The 23,420-nt window shown below is 35.6% G+C and overlaps 1 protein-coding gene and 1 pseudogene across 2 annotated transcripts in view; both read left to right on the top strand.

Annotated features, from left to right (window-relative positions):
• Window positions 1-23,420, top strand: part of MDGA2 (MAM domain containing glycosylphosphatidylinositol anchor 2) — an 837,606-nt gene that overhangs the window by 459,976 nt on the left and 354,210 nt on the right. For both annotated transcript variants that reach the window (XM_055291423.2, XM_055291424.2), the window contains exon 3: window positions 4,735-4,909. In XM_055291423.2, the coding sequence (XP_055147398.1) occupies window positions 4,735-4,909 (175 nt within the window). The remainder of the gene's footprint in view (window positions 1-4,734; window positions 4,910-23,420) is intronic.
• Window positions 21,296-22,887, top strand: LOC129489150 (large ribosomal subunit protein uL13-like; annotated as a pseudogene).

Raw genomic sequence — 23,420 nt, forward strand, 5'->3', positions numbered from 1 at the left:
TCCAATCATTTATTGTTATTTGTTGTTAACTGTACTCAAGCTTGTTTTAACTTTTAAATTCACTCTAGTAGGCTCTGTCAGTGGGTAAATTCAATCTATTCACATCTAGTCTATGACTGATATAAATGTTGTATCTTGCTATATAGTGGTCTATTGCATAGAATGGTGACTCTAGTTAATAATAATGTACTGTTAACCAGTTTCAAAATTAATGAAAGGGTAGGTTTTAAATGTTTCATCACAAAAAAGTATTTAAGGGGATGAAATGGTCAATGGGCTTGATTTAATCATTCCACAATGTAAACTTATATTAAAACATCACATCGTACCCCAAATATATATACACCCATATATATATATTGGCCAATTAAAAATAAAATAAAAATTAAATATATATTTATTTCAAATTGTACATTTTCTTTTACCTTTGCCCTATTTTTTCAGCTCATTTTATCAAGTTTCTATTTTTTCAACTCTCTTCCCTTAATCTCTTTTTTTTTTTTTTTTTTTTTTTTTGAGACGGAGTCTCGCTCTGTCACGCAGGCTGGAGTGCAGTGGTGCGAACTCTGCTCACTAGAAGCTCCACCTCCCAGGTTCATGCCATTCTCCTGCCTCAGCCTCCCGAGTAGCTGGGACTACAGGCACCCGCCACCACTCCCGGCTAATTTTTTGTATTTTTAGTAGAGACGGGGTTTCACCGTGTTAGCCAGGTTGGTCTCGATCTCCTGACCTTGTGATCCGCCCACCTCGGCCTCCCAAAGTGCTGGGATTACAGGCGTGAGCCACCGTGCCTGGCCCGCTTTATCTGATTTTTCCTTCCATTAATGTAACTGATTTTTTTCTGATATTTTAATTGATATTTATGCTTTTTAAAATGTATAAACAAGATCTGTTTCTCCCACAAGGACACATTTTCCCCTTTCAACTATCCCAAGGTTTAAGATTCCAGAGTAACTTTTTTCTCTCCTTTCCTTTTCTTCCATCCCTACAATGTTACCTCTGCTTTGCATTACATTTCCACCCAAACTTCTCAGTTTTTCTAGGTTATTACAAATCTTCTTATTCTATGTCCTTTTGGTTTTAAGAAGCTTTATTTAGTATTTAAATTATATAGTAACCCAAGCAAATGCTCCTTATTCACTAAATGAATATCTATTAACTGCCCACCACCATGTGCTTTTCTATATCTTCTCAAAATCCCAGACCTCAGATACAATTCATTTGGTGGGAGTTAGAGTATTGTTTCAAACATTTTCGTCATGGGGGGGCTATTTGAATGCTGAGGTCAATGAATATTTGCATATCACTGAATATTTTTATTTCACACAAATGAGCTCTCGAATGGATATGGGATATTCAGAGATAGCCCTTTCCCTCACCTTTTTCAGTAAATGTGGATGTTATTCCACTGTTTTTGAGCTTTCCGTGTTGGAGATGAGAATCCTGAAGACAAACTGACCTCCATACCACTCTAGGAAAATCAATTAGAATTGAGTCTGGCTATCAGTCACAGAAAAACCTGAATAAGAAGTAAACAAGAATTTTATTTTTCCCCATGTAGAAGTCCAGGGCTATAAATAGTTTAGGTTAGGTAGGTATAACTCCATGGTGTCAGGATTTCAGGTTTCTTCTATTTTACTACTTCTCTGTGCTTGATTTTCGTTTCAAATCGGCCCACCGTTCAAATGGAAGCTACCAAAACTGTGCAAAACATGAAGTGCTGCTTCCCTGTAAGGACATTTCTGCTTGAAACAGCAAGAATGTGGCTAAATGGATGGCTGGGAAATGTCTTTATCCCGGGCAGCCATGTGGCGATTAATAATTTAGGGTTTAAGAAGAAGGAAAGACAACATTAGGGAGTGACCGGGCCCTGTGACATTACAAGTTTGTCCCTTTTTCCTGGAAGCCTGAACAATTTTCTTTGTAGCCTTTGAGATCACAACTTTTGTCGGAGTACGTATGGAGGTGTCTTTTCTCATCAGTTAGGCATATGACTTGGTAAACTCTCCTAATGTGTAAATTTATGTCTTTCTACCACTCAGGAATATTTTATTTCAGTATTTATTTCTTAAAAGTAGAGAATAAAAAGGGAGGAAAAATTTTCTAAGTGATTATTTGCATTTCTTTCTACTGTTGTCTACCTTTCTATTTCCTATGTTTCATTTGAGAATTGTTTCATTTTTAAAACTTCTTTACAATAAACAATATTTGCTTCTGGTAAAGTAAATTAAGTATAAATAAGAATTTAAAATACAACTTAAGAAAAGAACATATTTCACTATCCTCTTTTTATTCCCAGTCCCATTTACAGAGTTTTGTATGTTTCCTTGTGTAATTTTAATAAACATTTAGTAATATGTACACACATGAATACACACATATACTATTTTTACACAGATGGGAATATTCTCTTCTGTTTCTTGCTTTTTGTCTTCTTTTTTTAGGACTAGAAGGAATTTTATTAATTTTTTTTGCACACAAAACAATAAACATTTTCTAAAAATACATACAAAAAGATGCATATCAAACATATTAGGAAGGTTGCACATGGGAAGATGCGGAATAGAAATGGGGGGTGGGAATTAAAGAATATAAATGAGAGAGGGACTTTGTATGGATCAATGATAATAACTCAATCCTCTATTTGACAAAGAAGAAGGAGAAGGAAGAGGAAGAAAAAGAAAGTGGGATAAAGGGATAGAAAGGGAGGAAAATAGAAAAAATTAGAGTATGACTCCAGGGTAGACCTGTTTTGTTGTCACTGGGTTGGTTCGTTGGTCTGTGTGTTGTATTTTTCATATGTTTCGCCATGTTGGCCAGGCTGGTCTCGAACTCCCAGCCTCAAGTGATCAACCTGCCTCGTTTTAATACATTTTGTATTTTATTTTTTCTAACGACTGTATTCAGTTCAATTTTAGAGTCAATTTATAATCACCTCTCTATCATTTAGCATTTATATCATTTCCAATGTTACAGTTTTACACATACAGTAGGCTAATTTCTATGCATCATTTTGCAAATGTTAGTAAGGTAAATTTTAACCAGATAATTGCTAAGTGAAAGTGTGAGTATGCTTCCATTTTTGACATAATTTACAAAATTCTCCTTTTCTTCTTATGAGTATGTCAGTAATACATTTATAAACTACTGGAAATCAGAAATTATGCCATTTGCATCTTTGTGTATTCCATATATATAGAAGATTTTGAATAAATATTTGATATTTCTTTTTGTGATTTACAGATTTTTAAAATTCATCTCTTTTTTTTTTTTTTTTTTTTTTTTGAGACGGAGTCTCGCTCTGTCCCCCAGGCTGGAGTGCAGTGGCGCGATCTCGGCTCACTGCAAGCTCCGCCTCCCGGATTCACGCCATTCTCCTGCCTCAGCCTCTCCCAGTAGCTGGGACTACAGGCGCCCGCCACCACGCCCGGCTAATTTTTTGTATTTTTAGTAGAGATGGGGTTTCACCGTGGTCTCGATCTCCTGACCTCGTGATCCGCCTGCCTCGGCCTCCCAAAGTGCTGGGATTACAAGCGTGAGCCACCGCGCCCAGCCTCATCTCTTAATAACATATTCATTCTATTCACAATTAAGGGCAAACATGGTTATATTTATACAGATATTTTAATTATGTGGATAACTTTTTAAAGATACTTTTTATGCCATTAGATCACACATTTTAATTAACTTCATATGAAAATAGGTATATATAATGGCAATATTATAGGATCTCTGTTTTGATGATTCAGTATTTAGTTTCATTTTCCATGTCACAGCATATGTGTTTGAACAGAGGATTTCTATCAGCTGTTTCTCAACCTTAAAATAAAAACAAACTAAAATATATAGCAGGGCACGAGGGGAAATAAAATCAAATTATTTTTACTTTCTATTTTGTATCACTTTACAGTATGAGTATGTGGCTTTTATTCAGGTTTTATACACTAAAATACACAAAAGTTGAGTTGAATACCAGTCATTATTGCCAGCAAAAACGAAGTCTGTTGTACACAGCTGTGTTTAAAAGAATGGTATTGTTTATAATGAAATGTTTTCGATACTCACAATGTTTTGGCAGTTTAGTAGAAATGTTCTCCTTGAAAAGTTTACATTTTTAAAAAAATAATTATTGATGTAAAGTGAATACTAATGATCAAAATAGACAAATCATTTGTGGGCTTATTACAGCAAAACCATCAAAGAAAAAACTCTTAAACAACCAGGTGTTTAAAATTATACATAATCTCAATAAGCCATTATGGTATTATGTCTAAACTATTCAAATCAAATAGGAAATTTCAAATAAAAGAATGAGGCGTGTCCAAAAATAAAATGAGAATCTACTTGGATAAAATAAGTAAAATTATCTTACAAGGTTTGGAAAATACGAAAAACAAATTTAAATGTCCAACAAAAAGAAAAGTTAATCCATATTTTCAATGTACTACTGATATTTAACTCCCTTTATGTTATAATTTATATTGCCCTCCACACTGATTAGGCAATTGATGAATTCTATGCAATTGAATTCAAATTACACACTGTACAGTGATGATGTTACATTAAACATTTTTTAATTCAATCGTGTCTGTAAACCTTAATTTTTTTTCAATAATTTGATGAGAGAGGCAGTGTAGCAGCTCTAAATGCAAACTCTTCAAATGAGTGATTGCTATTTGATTTCTCTGTGGGAAAACCAACCTAAAGTAACAATCTTTGTTGATGCTTGCTCAGATCAGGTGGACCAAAACAGCAGGAAGTGCCTCTGACAGATTCCAAGACTCAAGTGTCTTCAATGAGACTTTGAGGATTACAAATATTCAGCGACATCAAGGAGGCCGGTATTACTGTAAAGCAGAGAATGGCTTGGGGTCTCCAGCGATAAAGTCAATCAGAGTGGATGTATACTGTAAGTAAATTTTCCAGAAAACTAGAATTAAGCCTAGTATGGATTTCTTTTGTCCTACAAGTCTATGGTTTTCTCAAAAACCATAGCGTTCTTTTTAGTTGAGAATGAAAACTGTGTAAAATAATGATAACTCCCTTAAAACATTCCTGAAGAAAGGAATCTTCACTAGAAACTTTCATAACTTCTATGATATAATACATATTCATTATAGAACACTTAGGAACAGTATTAACAAGAAGACAATAACCACTGGTAATCCCACCAATAACTAGGGTTTTAATGTATACGTTTTTTATCTTTATATATAAATATATACATGCATTTTTATATTTTTATTAAAATAGGATCATACTATATATTCTTTAACTTATGTTTGTTTTACCTACATGTGAATACAGCTATTTTTTTTTTTAAATGTACATCATACAAACAGAGCATTATGAATTGGCCTTTAAATGACCAAAAATCTCTACGTATAGTCTGCTTTTGGTCCAACTCTGTTAAAAGTAATCAGCACCAACCCTGGACAATGCTGTGCCACCTGAAAAATGTTTGTTGATTTATTTTTGTTCTTAGTCTCATTTTCTTACATTTTGCTCTTGATGATAATATTTTAAATCTTTTTGGTCTCCTTATTTCCCCACCAAAACAAAGCAAAGGCCTACATTTAATTTGGTCTTTTGCCCAGGTTTTTCTATCACTTCATTATGTTTTTACAAGAATTTGCATTTTAATTTTTAAATCTCTAATGTAAGATAATTATTTTTCTTTTCTTAAAGTAATTTAGACATAAGCAACAACTGAGAAGATGTTGTTTTTCTGCCTATCTTCCTTTCTTTCCGCTTTCCTTTCTTTCAGTGCAGGATAGGATGTTACATAGTTAGCAAGGGGCTTGAAATTATACACGGTCTACTTGTCAGATGCTCTGCTGAATCTCATTTAGTTATTTAGATGACTGAGAAGTGGGTGATAAAGCAGCACTTGTAATTTGCTTTCCACATTCAGATGCCTGCTTTCCTTCTGGAAAGGATGGGCGAGAAATCTTTGTTTCATCCTCTATAGTATCTTCTATTTCTTGAGGCACCCTGCTCCTCATCCCTTGGCATAATTTAGAAACCTTCATCCCCTGTACCACACTTTCCTTATTATTATGGGTGCACGGGTTGACCATACATGTATACTTCCCAAAATAATATAGCCCCTGGCTTCCATTTTCCTGACTAAATATTTTCAGTATTTTTATTCATATACAATTTTAAATTAGGTTAAGTTTAATTTACATGAATTGAATACTTTTTCTAATAGTCTAGAGTACATACTTCTGTTTTAGTTATTGTAGTTTAGGTCATGAAATTTTAAAATACACCTCTTCAATACCTTAAACACAATTGTAAAATCTAAAAACTTCTGAAAATCAGTGGGTATGTTTTGTTTGTAACTTTAATAAGCAAAACTTGATATTAACTAGTGTGGTGTCAAAATTTGACCTGAAATGACTTGAATAGAAAAATAGAAAAAAGCTTTACACTCTTTATTTACTAGACTTTGAATAATCACGTTTTGCCCAAGAAATGTGTTTGATTACACAATATAGCCAAATATCCAGCTAGGTGTGTCATGTAATAGATGGCATATATACTATATAACCTTTCTAAAATCTGAAAATTTCTGAAACACATACCCCAAAGGTTTTGAATATGGGATTTTTGACTTGCATTTCTGCAACAATAGGTCTGATAATTTAAAAATCTTATTGGTGGGTTAACACGTTAAATACAAAGGGGGAAATTCACATTTTTAGAGGCTTAAAAAATATTTTTCTCTTTTCCTTTTACTAGAAAGACTTTTTCATTGCTAGTCTGCAGTATCCCTTCTCCTTTCTACCCGCTCATGTCTCTTGCTGTGCAGACTGGATTGTGCCTGAGTATCTCATTCATATTGCACACCTTACTGGAAATAATAGCACTGTTCTCTCCAGATTTCCCAAACCCTGCTAGCCTTCTAAAGTTTGACTCCTCTTCCATTCAACCATGCCTGAAGACATTTATTTTGTTACCTTTCTCCTCTTTGACTTCCTTTGGGGTTTTCTCATGCAACCTCGACTTGACCAGCATCTCGTTGTGTGTTATTTCAGTGAAATATCACTGTGATGCATCCCATGTTGAAGTACTATTTTCAGTACTTGTTTGGTGGCTAGGCTTTATTAACAAGCTGTCTAAAATTATACCATTTGAGAAAATAACATGATGTTAAGTTCTATACTCTATAAATAAACATGACATCTCTCTAATATAAATTTCCCAGAGAATGCCTTACCTTTAGCGCCAATGATCTTTCTACTATGAGGATATAGACATACATTTAAAGTCGTTATTCCTATTTTTGAGGGCTTGAATAAATGAATTCCTTCAGGTAGTAAATTTTCAAACGTGCTTTGAGTGATAAGAACACTTAACAATAGAGAACACTAGACCTATCTAAGGAGTCCATGTGCTCCAAATAGAACCTTGATTGAAGACCAGAGTTTTTAGGTTCAAGTACATTTTCTCTACCTGAGTTTCTATAATTTAAAACATGCTTTATCATTGTTGATGAAGACATGACTAGTGTATTCATGTTAAGTTTAAATCTGGCAATGTTGGTGTGTAAAATTGAATTATAATCCTTAAGATTTATTTGTGCTCTAATTTTGATTGAATGTTGGACAGCTTAATTGAATAGATATTCCTTTATATAAACTATAAGCAAGTGAATGACTTATTTCAGGTACTTTTGCTTTAACTATTTTAGGAAATGCTAAAAAAAAAAGGACTGTTTTTATCTGTTTGGAATCATGCCTTTAAAATCATCCACTGCATTTTAGGTTTCTGTTTCTTTTTCTAAACTGATTTCACATGTGGAACTTTCATCAACATCAGTAGAACTTGGAAGCAGGATATGCATAAAAACAAAATACACTCATGCAAAATCAGCAGTAAAAAATATTTTTACAACGCCAAGCTGAGGCAGACTATGACTTGGATTTAACAAAAAGAATAATTAATAATGTTAGAATTTATTCTTGAATCCCTTGTAAAAGATTGTCTCTAAAATCTGCCACATAATCTATTGATATAGTAACACATAATGTATATATTAATGTAATGCATCAGTAGTCTTAGAGAGTTTTTATAATCAGGAAAATGGGTATCTCTCAGTAAATCCCACGTTCTACAAGTTTCTACCTTTAGAGCTAAAACCTTCCTAAAATAAAATTATGTGCTAACCAGTCATTATTTTGATGAGGAAATGTAGTTTCAGGAAAGGAATTTGACACAATGGTGAATAATATAAACCGAGATGACTTTCTTTAGATCGATATTTTTAAATCTTTGTAATAGCTATACTAACATTTTGATCACTTTGAGAAAGTTTATGTATCTTTATTGGCGACTTTTTCCCATATAATTTTCTAAAATTTAACTTAGTAGAAAATATTAAGCTATATAGATTTTATAAAGGAACTGCCACATGCATTTTTTTTTTTTTTTTTGAGACGGAGTCCCGATCTGTCGCCCAGGCTGGAGTGCAGTGGCGCAATCTCGGCTCACTGCAAGCTCCACCTCCCGGGTTCCCGCCATTCTCCTGCCTCAGCCTCTCCGAGTAGCTGGGACTACAGGCGCCCGCCACCACGCCCGGCTAATTTTTTGTATTTTTAGTAGAGACGGGGTTTCACCGTGTTAGCCAGGATGGTCTCGATCTCCTGACCTCGTGATCCGCCCGCCTTGGCCTCCCAAAGTGCTGGGATTACAGGCATGAGCCACCGGGCCCGGCCTGCATTTTTTTTACTATGTTAATCAAGAATACAGTTTGAAAAATTATTATAATCATGTTCCTCAATTTATAGGACCTATAATTTTATCATTTAAGAATTGTAAAAGCATTCCAAGAGTTTTAGGAAATATAATTTATTGATAAAATATATTTATAGGCTGGTAGATTTTACAACCACACAGTGACTTGAATTTCTTTCCTGAATCTGATTTGGTTATTTATGCAAATATTTCTGATCAAAAGCTAACCAATTACAATTGTTGTTGTTGTTGTGGTTGTTGGGGAAAGTCGCTTCTGAGTGTATTCTGAGTGTCTGAACATAGTTTCCCCCATGCCCACACGAATCTCATCTCGAATTATAATCACCGTAATCTCCACGTGTCAAGGGAGAGACCAGGTGGAGGTAATTGAAGCTTGCAGGTGGTTTATGTTTGTGTTGTTCTCGTGAAAGTCAGGGAATTTTCACGAGATCTGATGGTTTTATGAGGGACTGTTACGTAGGCGCTGCCCCGTCAGCTCGGCAGTTTTCTTTGTGGAAAACGTTTCTGCTACTCGTGAGAGAGGGGCTGTGTCGATTTCGTGCTCAGGACGGCAGCCTTGCGGAGAGCGTTCCCGGCTTTCTCCTTGCCTTGCGCTGTGATTGTAAGTTTGCCGAAGTCACTCTCGCCATGCTGAATTGTGAGTCAAACCTCTTTCTTTCGTGGGTTACAGTCTTGGGGAGTTTTTTATAGCGGTATGAAAACGGAATAATAGTATTCTCAGAAAAAAAGGGAAATACCAAGAAGGGACTTCCGGAGAATATAAAATAGCTCTTACAATATTAAAAGTGGTAACATAAAAATCAGCAGAAGGGCTGGAAAATAAACAGTAAAACAAAATTTTACAATCAAGTAGATACTACATAAGAAGATAAGAAAATTAGAGTATTTATCTAGCAGATCAAACATTTGAATAATAAGATTTCCAAACAGTGAAAGTGACGTTTTTTTAATTAAGAATTTCCTATCATCGTTGGACATGTGTTCTTAATTATAAGGTTACCACTGGATCCTTAACACAGTGGAATAAATAAAATTTTCAATGCACATAGCATGCAACTTCAAAACATTAGGAAAAAAAACAAAGATCTTTAAAATGTCCAAAGAGTTTTTTTTTTTTTTTTCCAAAATGCTCACATATAAAAAATTAAGAATCAAAATGGCACAGGTCTGCCCAATGGAAATCCGGGGCTAGAAGGCAGCTGAGTAAAGCTTTTGAAATTCTGAAGGAAAATTATTTCAACTAGAATCTTCTGTATGGCCAGGCTATTTTTTCAAATGTCAAGAAGAAAGACATTTTTAGACCTATAAGATTTCAATTTTTTTTGGCTAATGCACCCTTGCTGAGGATACTACTTTTATCTATTTTCCTCCAAAACTAAGAAGTAAACAAAAAAGGGAGAAATATCCCCAAAATAAGAGGCTATGTATAGGAAGATATTGAAGTTAATCTCAGAATGATAAGGAAGCAGGACAGCACAATAGAAGCTTGTCATACATTGAGCTTCAGAAGCAACCAGGACAGATTGAAGCTGGAATAATGGATGCTTACCTGATATTTTAGAGACAAATTCTCATGGAAAGCTTAATAATATGGTAATGATAGATGGATACAAAATTGAGTATACAAAATGTGAGTTATTAAGGGAATGTAAAAAGCTGTTTGAAATGAAATGTAATCCAAATATACTACAAGGTTCAGCTGTAAAGATTGCTTGCATAGTCATAATAACACTTGATTTAACCAAAAGCATGCTGTAAATATACAGTGGATGAGAGGAGGTTAGTATAAGAGTTAAATGCTTCCTTTCTGTAAGAAGAAATCAGTAAGAGAATGTGAAAATGAAAAATAAGTCTATAAATAGAAGTTGAACACTTACAAACATGAAGGCAAAAACATTTATAAATAGTTGAGATGCATTAGAAAACGTTGCCTCTGGGTATTGGAAATACCTAAGGTTGTTTGATGTATCATTATTTGGCTTTTAAAACTGCATTTGCATAGTTTGATTTTTAAAACATTAATAAAGTATAGATTTGAAAATTTTTACCTTGGAGGTTCTTGTTATTAAGCTCTATGAAGTCAAAACCAATTTCATTCCAAATCTTAGCAGATCATTATTAATTCAAAAACTTAAAACTAGATTTATACTCACAGTTTATTTATTCATAAGAATTGGTATTCCTTGATATTTGAAACCAAATAAAGTTGACTAAAAACATATCTGCTATATAAAAGATAGGCAAATAGCATAGGGAATGTTGGTACGACATTCTGATAAATAATGTTTCTTCTAAACTTTTTAGAATAAAACTCTTTAGGTTAATTTCCACTACAGTTTTCTTACATGTTGTTTAGAATAAAATATTTTTAAAAATAACTGACTTTTGTGTCATTCGTTGAGTGGCTATTCAAAATATAGCTCCACTGAATTTTGTGGGGCTAAAAAGGAACTTAATAATTTGTACCTTCAATGAGTTTAAACCACTTAAGAAGACAAAGTGACAATTTAATTCATATAAATGGTTTACAAATGTTAAGTAATAAAGTTAATAACATAAATTATGCCACACAACAGTGACTGATATGCTAATGACCCTGAAAATATAGTGCTGGAAGTAAAAGGTTATTGTGGCCTCTTATGAAAGAAGTAGGATTTACATTGCAATTTTAAGGATAGGTTTTGAAAGAATTCTCCCTGGTAGTTCTACATGTTTTTTGATAGCTTGTGTTCGGAACTCCTTTTTTCAAGAGTGTGTAACAAACAGCCTTGGACAATAGAGATAGTGTCTGCCTTTAGGGAAGAAGGCAGATTTGTTTCCTGACCAGGATAGTAAAGATAATATTTACCTCAGGGGCAAAAATTAATCAGGCTTTCTTGCAGGACCTTTATAAGATGGGGAGCTTCCTGAGCTCAGGGTCTCTTAACTGTGTCAGAAACCAGTGGTGTGCATGGCATTCACCTGTGCTGCCCAACACATTGTCACTATGAAAATCAGTGTGGGAAAACCTATGAAAACAGGAAGCACATACTTTTGAGGCTTCAGTAATGAGGTCTTTTCACTCAGACCCAGGAGTCCTGTGTTTTCAGTTAGCATCCATGAAACTATGGCAGCCTAATGTATTAGCCAGCAAGTAGGGAAAATATCAGACCCCTCCCCATTCTTAACAGAGTCGTGAGGAAGGCCAAAGATATGTTTTAATGGGTGAGAAATTTGATTAAAGGCACAAAATAAGGGAGAATAATCCCACAGTGTAGGGACTAGTGGTTAAGATGGTGGGTTTGGAGGAGAAATGAGAGCTTAAATTGAAAGATAGACAGTTAATTATGTCATAATTACGTTGAACTTTTACTGCCCATGTTTTTACCATATGAATGATGATCTACCGTTTATGTAAGATGCAAAATAAATTGTAACTTTCTTAATTTTTTAATTTTTTTTTTTTTTTAGTGACAGGGTTTGCTCTGTCACCTAGGCTTCAGTGCAGCAGTGCAATCATAGCTCACTGTAACCTTGGACTCCTGGGCTCAAGGGATCCTCCTGCCTCAGGCTCCTGAGTAGCTAGGACTACAGGCATGCATAGTGGGGTCTTGCTATGTTGCTCAAGCTGGTCTCAAATGCCTGGCCTCAAGCAGTCCTCTAGCCTCAGCCTCCCAAAGTGTTGGGATTACAGGCATGAGCCACTTGTGCCCAGCCCCTGCAATTGTAATTTTATAGCTGCAGAACTACTGATGAGGGTCAGCATTCTAATACCGATACTGCTTCATTTGTCCTAAGAAGCAATGGCCACTTATTGAGAACCCTAAAATCTATCTTTGGAGGAAGAAAGAGTATATCCTAGGTAGGAAAAAAAAAATGGTTTCATAGAATTTTGATGTGCTTATTCCCAAATATATTTGTTGCCTTAAGATTCTTGAGGACATTTAAACAATTTTCTAAGAGTGTGTTCATCTAATTTTTTCACTTAGCCATGACTGTGTGGTTCATAGGGTAATAGAGGTCATATAATGTTAAAGGTTAGGGTTTGATTAAAACTTATTTTTAATTCAAAAAGAAATTAGACTGAGAGGCATTAGCTTAATAAGTTTTTATGTGTGCAGACACTTCACACATGAGACAAATCTTTTCCAATATCCATTAAACATGTTGTAAGCATGCTTATTTCTGAAGCATATCCCCTACTTTCACGTCACTTAGGTAGATTGCTGCATTTCATTATGTTCAGAACAAGCAGTGATATTTTTGGTCCTTGTCTGATAGATTTATTACATTTTCACCTGGGACATTAATATAACATATTGTCAGTTTATTTTACAAGTACAATTTACCTGTGTTAGAAAGAATTATAAACCAAACAGCAAAAAATAAACTCATTTGGTAATGAGTTTATTTTTATTGGAACCATCAACATGATTTTTGGACAGAAAAGTTTAGGAAAAGGGCTAGAATAATGACTAATGGGAATTCTGGAAACATGACAAACCCTGGAAAGAAAACAATCCTTTTTCTAAATCCTATTAAGCAAAATTTTCTCACTCACCACCCATCCTCCCAAAACATCAGCCTTGGGTTTGGAAGGTCTTAATAATGTTTGATGTGGCAATTACAATGCTTATTAAGATGAGTTGCTGTCATGCAAATTGCCCTATTAATAAAATTTGAGACAGGATTTTGCAATTTTCTGAATTATACCGATGAAGAGTACTTGCTTATCAGTGTTATTTATGAGTGGGACATACAACCAATCTAATTTCTAAATAGTATCAGTTCCTAATAAAAGAGCTTTGTCAAAAATCCTATTACGTACCTGTTTACTGATTCGTGTTCAGAGGACATTAGGGAAGAATTACTTTTAAATCAGTTTAGTCCTATCTCAATAATTATCCACTCAATACTGGTCAAATGCACCCTCTTAAGATGCATTCACAGAGCACCTACTGGAGTCTTCCGGAATCTCACAAATACACAATCAGAATGGCACCTGGCAGCTTTCCCTCAGTTTCTCTGCACCTGTTGCTACTGCCTTTAGGTCCCTCATTCAACCTGATTCTGAAAATCTCAGGCATTCTATAAGCCTTCTGAGTTGGAGGGGTGGGAAGGCCATTTCAATTAGTCTGTCAGTTTGCAATGTTAACTGACGACCTACAATATGAAAACCACTCTACTCCAACTACTGGTGAGAGGTAAAAATACAAGGCTTTTGCCCTGTAGAACCTTATAATTAGTTGGAGATGTGAAAAATAGGCATAAAAGTATTTTGGTTAAAAATTAGATGAGTAAGTCTAAAAAATCTTTACATATCAGAAGTACTAAGGGAAAAGTGATGCGTGACATTCATTGGAAAGCTCTCAATATGTTAAGGAATTTAAAAAAATGGATATAATCATTATATCAGTGTGCGTTTAATTTCTAGGTTGTTACTCTTATAAAAACTATCCATTCCTGAGCAAACGTATTCTCAGGAATACATTTGTAATGAAAGCTTGTAGTGTTTTTCATGAAGATAGAAGGCTATTCGAATGTGCGACTGTGTTTATACTTTTGCTCTTATTGTTACCAAGAGATCTTTTAAAATGTTCATATCTAAATTTCGTAAAGATTCTCTTTCATCTAAAAATTATTTATAAATGTGGTCATTTAAAAGAGATAAATCTATGGTTAAACTGAATAAAAGCTCTTAAGAACACAGTCCATTGTCTGAGTGGGATTCCCTAGCCAAAGGTTAAGTGGCAGGCAGGTGCTCCTGCTGAGTCAGCCAGAGAATGGACATTGGCATCCAGCGTTGTGATTTGCAGGCAGTTCATGGAGCCCTCTGAATCTGGCTTTCTCCCTGAGGGCAAAGTCTGCTACCATCAACTCTGTATTGCACAGACATTTCATTAAAAAAAAAAAAAAAAAAAAAGTTTGGAGAAGGAATATAATTTGTACGAGTAAAGTGAGCTAATAAAATGGTTTGAATATAAAAAAGGAGGATGTTTAATGTGTTTTTTCCCCACGTATTTTAAAGTCCAGCAAATTCTGAGTCACACAGGAGATAAAGTAAAAGTTGGAAAGGTAAATTATTGCTTACTTAATTATTTAGCACTTGAGGCCATACTTTCTCTGAATGTATTCAGAATACACTATACTATCAAATTTAAATTTATAACTGTTTCAAGAAAACCTGTGTACCTTTGCTTTTGCTGTTTGGTCTATACCGTGAGTCAGGTCAAGTACTTTGAAGTATCCATTGTTGATTGGTATTACAGGAGAAGGTGGAAGGATTCTCAGAGTAAAAAAGCCACGAGATTCATACAAAATAAGAAGCTCTTTAAAATTAAAATGATTTCTACCTCCAACTTTAAGACAAGAGTTTATTTTTTCCCTTTGACAATTGAAGGAAATGATTCTTGAGAAGAGTGTCAGAGAGTACATCTGACCTTGCTTCGATACTTGATATTTTCAAAAACTTAGCTCTGTTCTCTCTTGATAGAGGGAAAAATTTAATATGTCTTAGCTTCTGAAACATACTGGTGTGATTGATCCATGAAATACTGAAGTATCTGAAAAGCAGTCTACTTTCAATCTCTTAAATTGAAAGTGAAGTGAAAATTTCTGCGCCCTCCCAGAGGGCACTGCAGTGTTTTTATTCATGATCTCTTGAGTTTGTCACCAGGCTTAGAAAGAGTAGAAATCCCTGTTTCACGAGGTAGCGCTGAGGCAGATATGCAATCAAGACATCCAGATGGCTGTGAATGAACTAAATGAAAGGGTTTGTTTCAAGCGTTTTCGGGTGTCCATCCCTAAGCGCTGTATTCTAAATGTAGAAGGGAACGTGTGAAAAAAAGCTTTTAGAAATATTTTCCAGTTTTCAGAATGAGCTAAAATAAAGGGGAACAAATTCCATTTTTTAATCCCACTTCTACTATCTTATTCCAGTCTCTCATCACTTCACACCTGCTTCCTGCGAAAGGCCTCCCAGCAGACCTCTCCCTCAATAATAGTTCTCTGCTTAAATTTATTCTGCAGATTATTGCCATATCAATCTTCCTTAAATTTAATGCTTATCACAGTACTTGCCGCTAAAAATTTACATTCTTTCTATGTTTTTGATTAATACAAATCCAAGCCGCTCTGCTTATTTTTTCTCCTGTTCTGTTGAAATTTAATTCCTCATCCTCCTAAAGCAACATCCTTCGACCTCACCTCCCTGCTCCCCATCCTCTCTTATGCTTCTTGACCCCCATATTCATAGCTATACATTTTGTTCTCCCAAAGGTCTTGTAAACTCCTACAGAGTAGAGGTCACCTTATGCCACTGTTTACTGTACCTATGTCCAAATGAACAACTCAGTGACAAACTTAGGGTATGAGAAACACGTGTTGCTTAATTACTCAAGGGCACTGGAGATAAAATCAAACTGTTTGATGTTACCTCTTTTAAAATGTGCATTTGAATTTTTATCTTCATCCTTTAGACTTGTGGACTTTCATTATCTCTGAATTCTAAGAAATAGTCTGTCCGTCATCTATCTATCTATCTATCACCTCTCCAGTTTTTAGGACAAGGTCTCACTCTGTTGCCCAGGCTGGAGTACAGTGGTGCAATAATAGCTCACTGCATCCTCGAACTTCTGGGCTCAAGTGATCCTCTCACCTCAGCCTCCTGAGTAGCTAGGACTCCAGGTGCCCACTGCCGTGGCTGGCTAATTTACTAGTTTTTTGTAGAGACTGAGTCTTGCCATGTTGCCCAGTTTGGTCTTGAACTCCTGGCCTCAAGCATTCCTCCTGCCTCTGCGTCCTAAAGTGCTGGGCTTACAGGTCTGAAGCCACCGCACCCAGCCCTACCTATATACTTATTTTATTTTATGTTTATTTTTGAGACAGAGCCGGAGTGCAGTGGAGTGATCCTAACTTACTGCAACCTTTAACTCCTGGGCTCAAGCAGTCTTCCCACCCCAGCCTCTTGAGTAGCTGGGACTACAGGCAGGTGCCAACATGCCAGGCTATTTTTTTTTTTTTCTTTCTGTACAGACGAGCGAGGTCTCACTCTGTTAACCAGGCTAATCTCAAACTCCTGGACTCAAGAGATTGTGCTGCCTTAGCCTCCCAAAGTGCTGGGATTACAGGCATGAGCCACCAGGCCTGGCCTCTCTGTATGTTTTAAAGTCTGTGACGACTCATTCTCAATGATAACAATAACTTACTGCTTACACATTGTGTTCTTATAAATTTCCTCAAAGCAAGCATTCAGGCAAAGACATGATGGCATTTGTCCATATGTATATTATTAAAAAGACAGCAAGTGACTAATAATCTTAATGGCAGTTCTGTGAGGGGTCAGTATGTTTTGGTTGGAAAACCCAGAGCTAGAAATTAACTATGTTCTTTCTTTTTTCTATGAACAGCAGTATTTTCAATGTGAGACTGTGATCTGCAAAACAATGCTTTTGAATAGTGCCCTTTGTGGGAGTAAAATTCTACTTCATATGGTATACAGTATATATAGTGAAGCATTCAGTATTCATTCAACAAACCATTATCAAATGACTTCTGTGTCGCAGATTTTGTGTGACTCAGTGCTGGGAACACAGTGGTAAACAGAACCAGCATGGTTATATCATCAGAGAGAGTAGAATCCAGCATAGCAGAGTTAAGATAATTGTTGTAGTAGCTGAAATGCTAAGCTAAGATTAGAAGATCGTGGTTCCATTTTTTTCTTGTGTTAGCTCTCAGACTTGCAAAATTGTGAATTTAACAAAGAGACTTACTTAACTTTTCTAGGTCTAAGCTTGTTTTTTCCTTTCTAAATGAAAAAATTGGATGAAACATCCTTAATCTGCAAAAGTTTTAGATTCTTTAATTATGAACTTTTTTTCTATTGAAAGGATATTTTACATTAAGCAGAAATCATCTAGAATGAAGATTTTTGAGTGTGTTTTGTAGTATGGAAGGAAAAATAGACCTATTAAACATATATTTACTTTCTTTTTCTAAGAACAGTTCTGAATAATTTTAATAATATACCAATAAACATTTTCTGAATACCCATTAGGCTTGGAGATATTAAAATGTATAAAGCATATTATCTACCCAATAATAAATTATAGACTCTTTGCGAAGTAAGAATAGACATAAGATCATAAGCACAAGGAAGAAATAGTACAGAAGCTGAGGGGAATAAATAGTCACTAAAGACCATCATGATCAAAGAAGTGTTGAAGTTGTCAAGAAAGAGTTGACTTAGCAAGTCTAGGTGAGAGGGAGATACTTTTCTGACAGGGAGAATGTGGCTACATACGTATGCATACATATGCACATATATACACACACATATGCACATATATATACACACACAAACACATATATACACATACAGAAACAACCTATATATGTATGTTATGTGTCTATGTATCATATGTCATTTGAAAAAAATTTGCTAGTATATGTGTGAATGATGAAGGGGCTGAGAGAAAGCAATCAATAGAAGCCCTCTTTTCTACGTTTTTGACTTAGGCCACTCCAATTTAACCAGGTTGTTCAAATCTTCATAGCATGTTGTTGGCAAAAATAGGAATTAGAAATTAAGTCTTGTAACTGTGTACCCACAATTGGTACATAATAAAATTGTTTTAGAATATATAATGTTGGTAGTAGAAGAACTCAACATTAGAAATAGAAAACTAGCTCATTTTCCTTTTTAGCATGTCATTTAGCAAATAACATGTTTTATTAACAACATAGTGAATAACAAGTTCACTATGAGTCTGAACTGTTGTAAACTGTTGTCATCAAGCTAATTCATTCAGTGAGCACACCTTTTTGAAGTTCTACTGTTAATAGAATAATACTAGGTATGAAGAAGGTGTCACACCCAATGGGAATTAGAGGAATGAGATAATGTATTTTTAAAAACCCATGAATATAGTTTCTGTACTCTAGCTTAGAAGATAATGCAAAATATACCTAAAATGAAGTAACTGATTATTATATACTTTTTCAGTAAGTGCATTAAACTTTTGACAGAGAAGATTTTAGTTTTTCACTTCTATTTCAGGATTTCCTTTCCCATCGAATTTGTGTTTTATTTTACTTGAAAGACATCTGCATAAATTACACATTTTCTGCATAACCTTATAATAAAATCATTTACTAAATTGTTGCTGCTTAATTTTCTCTCCATGGTAAGTCCATTTCCATTCAGCTTTGTCTACCATATATCTTCTCTTGTAAGTTAAACATGTAGTGTTGTTCTAAGACAAGAATGGTAATATTGGTAATATTGACTGTAACTGCTGGATAAAACAGGGTACAATGACTCCAGTCTTAGTATGCATAAAAAGTTAATTAGCAAGCCTTTCAATTAAGATTGTATAGTCCTTTCAAAATGTTCACTGTGTATGTGCTCATTTCTAATTCTGTTTGAATTTTTCATCTTTGTACTTTTCTAAATATTCTGTGCCAACTCTTAATTTTTCTTATTGACATCTGTCAGATCTCACCACCTTTCTTACCTTGCTTAAAGGCCCCAAAGACATTTATCTGCCCTGTTGCAATTAGAGTGTATCCTCAGGAAGTATTTTTGGAGAAGTTTCCTTCTCATATCTCTGAAACCATATTGCAGGTTTTAACTCTGGTTATATATCCTAATCTCTTAATGATTTAAAACATTTGAAGACTCTTGGTCTAAGCCCAAATCTCTTGAATCAAAACTAGGTGTGTCATTTTAACACACCGTCGAAAGTCTTCTTCCCTCAGGGTTTCTGAAAACTACCCTGGTTCACAAAGCCTTCTGCCTCCTGAGCTTCTACTTGTCTTTCTCTGTCACTGTGCAATCTTGCTTGGGCCAATCATAAAGCATGGTGCCATTTGTTTTCACAGCAGAACTCCACTACCACCAAGCCTCCATGAGCCCAGCAGACTTAATTGAAAATTGTCCAGATATGATTGAGGCTCCTAGCAATACCTAAAGCTTTACCTGGACCTGATGGAATCATTGATCCTAGTTTATTGTGTTCCCTCAGTGTATTCACACATTCTCTGTCTTCCTGGCACCATTCATCCTTGCATGCTTCTCTTTCCTTCTTCCTTTCAGGACCCACAAAACAAATCTCCTTCCCCATCTGTCATCAATTCCCATGACATGACAAATAGCATCCCCCTTCTCTAAGCCCTGATAGGCCCTCCCTCCTGACCTCCCAGCTTTACCTTCACCCTGAACACCTGTAAATGTATTCTTAAAGAGTGATCTCTTTGGGGAAACTAGTGTCAAATATTAGATTAATGAAATACCTCTACCTTGTTATAGCCACGTAAGTGCCCAGGTGGTGTTCGTGATAGGATCTGTAGTTGCTTTTACTCTTCTTCTCCTTTTTTAATGTCTAGGTATATGTTAAGACCATAAACATAAATCCTTTACCTTCAAATTGAACATGAGAATTGGAAACTCTTTTTAGGAATTTAAAACACCAAAACTGGAGAGAAAAGTTATTTTCCAGTATTTCAATGATCTTCCTTAACACTGCATTTAGCTATGTGTTATGTAAGTTCTATAGCATAAACATTTGTCCCACAAGCATGTATTCAGTATTATGTGCTACTAACTTGGGCATTAAGGTCATTAGAGCACCATTGTGAGTACAAGCATGAGACAAGCTGCTGGCTTCTCATCTTGGATTTACACTTTGTCACTTGTATAGATTTTTATAATTCAGATATTTTCACTGTCTGAACCTCATGCAACTAAATGCTGCTCATTTGTCAAATGGAGACAATAATAACAATTCCTTGCTTATAGGATTGCTGTAAGGATAAAATTAGTCAGGGCCTGTATAGTTACTGGTTCAATGGCTGACACAAAGTCAGGGCTCAGGAAGGTCAGCTCTTAATTCCTATGGACAAATGGCATGCAAGGGTTATAGGAGACAAAAGCTCCAAGAAGGATTGTTGTTGACAGCATTGTGACCTTCACATGGGTTGGTGCCTGATAAAAGGCCCTTTTTTAAAAAAACAAAAAATCAGGAATTTAGTGGGAAGGTTCCAAGGGTAGGGATTGTTAAGCAAATGTGTCAATGAGTTGATCTAATTGCAAGCATACATCTCCACCTTTTACTAGGTTTATAGCCTTGGGCAATTTCCTTAGCTGTTTATCAAAGGTCCATGATGATATCTAATCTATAGTTGTTTTTATTATCTAATCATCACAACTACTTTTACTAACATTAATCAAGTACTTGCTATTTGCCCCCAAAAGTGTTAAGCCCCTTATAAGGATTTTAAGTTTTACAACTATAGAAAGGTTTAAAATGATGAATGACATGGTAAGAACTCAATAAAGGATGCTAAGAAGAAAGAGTAAGAGTGAAAGGAAGAGGCAGTGGGATACGTCATATTTAATTTGTTTATATTTAGGTGTAAAAGACTTCAGGTATATTAAAATTATATTACTATTTATTAATACTACTGGTACTCTGCCAACAATAATATCTCATAGCATTTAATATGTACTGTACATGTGTCAAGTGCTTTACATACAGGATTTCACCTAATTCATTCAATATGTACAAGTCCCATTTTATAGATGATGAGTGGGAAGAAACGTAAATGATGTAAAGCAGAGAGGATATCTGATGGAATTGAGAATCTGGACGGACTGGAATCAAAACTCAGATAACTTGAGGAAAAACTGTCTTACTTTGTAATATAAAGGTAGATAAGAAGGAAGTAGAAAAACAAAGTAGGCTGGCAGTGACTGGGAAGTTGAAAGAGTTCGTATCTGTTGTCCATTTTGAGACACTAAAATAGAAAGTTATTTCGGTGAGAATGTGAGCAACAGCTGGGTTAGAGGTCTGAAGAGAATTCTACATATTTGAGACAAGTATTGTGAAACATAGGACATGCCATTTACCTCGAGGAGAGAGGCTTGTGAAACAGCACTAAGGCTTCAGTCAGGTTGACGAGTAGGTGCACCAGGCAAGACAGAGATCAGGAGATGGGAGGCCAAGGTAGAAGGGAGAACCATCTGGGTTTGTAATTTCAGAGCTAGGATATCTTTGTGTGATCCTAAGGTCTAGGTAATGTTTTTGTGAGAGTCTTGCGGAGGTGAAATGGAGGTGACTGTCCTTTCAGTAGAGGGTATTAGGGAATATAGAGCTAGTGAGGATGTATTGATACGGATATTGAAATCGCAGCATTTGGTAGCAGGAATCATGTAAGAGAGAGGGGTTATAAACCAGGTGAAAAGTGTTCCTCAAGAAGCTGATGGAGCAGGTAAACTAGCAGATAATGCAATAAAAATAGAAAAAGGGGTTTTCCCAAGCGGCTGCCGAAGATGGCGGAGGTGCAGGTCTTGGTGCTTGATGGTCGCGGCCATCTCTTGGGCCGCCTGGCGGCCATCGTGGCTAAACAGGTACCGCTAGGCTGGAAGGTGGTGGTCATACGCTGCGAAGGCATCAGCATTTCTGGCAATTTCTACAGAGACGAGGTGCAGTACCTGGCTTTCCTCCGCAAGCGGATGAACACCAGCCCTTCCCCAGGCCCTACCACTTCCGGGTCCCCAGCTGCATCTTCTGGCGGAGCGTGCGAGCCAAGCTGCCCCCAAGACCAAGCGAGGCCAGGCCGCTCTGGACCGCCTCAAGGCGTTTGAGGGCATCCTACCGCCCTACGACAAGAAAAAACGGATGGTGGTTCCTGCTGCCCTCAAGGTCTGCGTCTGAAGCCTAGGAGAAAGTTCGCCTATCTGGGGCGCCTGGCTCACGAGGTTGGCTGGAAGTAGCAGGCGGTGACAGCCACCCTGGAGGAGAAGAGGAAGGAGAAGGCCAAGATCCACTACTGGAAGAAGAAACAGCTCATGAGGCTACGGAAACAGGCAGAGAAGAAAGTGGAGAAGAAAACTGACAAATACACAGAGCTCTTCAAGACCCATGGACTCCTGGTCTGAGCCCAATAAAGACTGTTAACTCCTAAAAAAAAAAAAAGAAAAAATAGGAAAAGGGAAGTGGTTGCATATATAAGTAATTAAAAACTAATGTGATATATTGATTATGGAATTAAACTCTTACTTGATTGCCTCCAGTGAAACAGATTTATTCTATAAAAAGAGAATAGTTTTAGAAATATGATGATCTTTTAAATTGCTTCATTCATTCTGTCTTCAATAAATATTTCTAATTATTTTAGCTCTATTGTATTTGATTACATTTTACTTCAGCAAAAAATAAATTAAAAATGCCATATATGGTGGTGATAATTGGTGATTTTTTTGTGCTAAGTCTTCTCCACTATTATGTTCTTTCTTCTTCCTTTTTCGTTCTTTGGTCATCCTTATTACTATATAGAATATACATATATAAACACATATATACAACATACAAGCAAATATATATAAATATATATAAAGCATGTATTCTGTTTTCTTTTTCCATTTTTTCTCTATTATCAGCTCTGTTTTTGTTTGAGTCTCCTAATTTTCTCTTTAATTTACCCTTATTCATTGCATTTGGTTTACATATTATTTCTGGGTTCTTATAAATATCATCTGTATTTTATATTACTGAGATCCATATTATGGTTTTATATTTTTAAATTTACTTAAGGATGCTTTTCACTATTGGTCAGCCATTTAAGCCAAAACTTGCAATGAAGTAGAAATGTCATACATTATATTGTTCTAAAACTTG

This window comes from Symphalangus syndactylus, chromosome 9 (assembly GCF_028878055.3).
Source record: "Symphalangus syndactylus isolate Jambi chromosome 9, NHGRI_mSymSyn1-v2.1_pri, whole genome shotgun sequence".
Lineage (NCBI taxonomy): Eukaryota > Metazoa > Chordata > Mammalia > Primates > Hylobatidae > Symphalangus > Symphalangus syndactylus.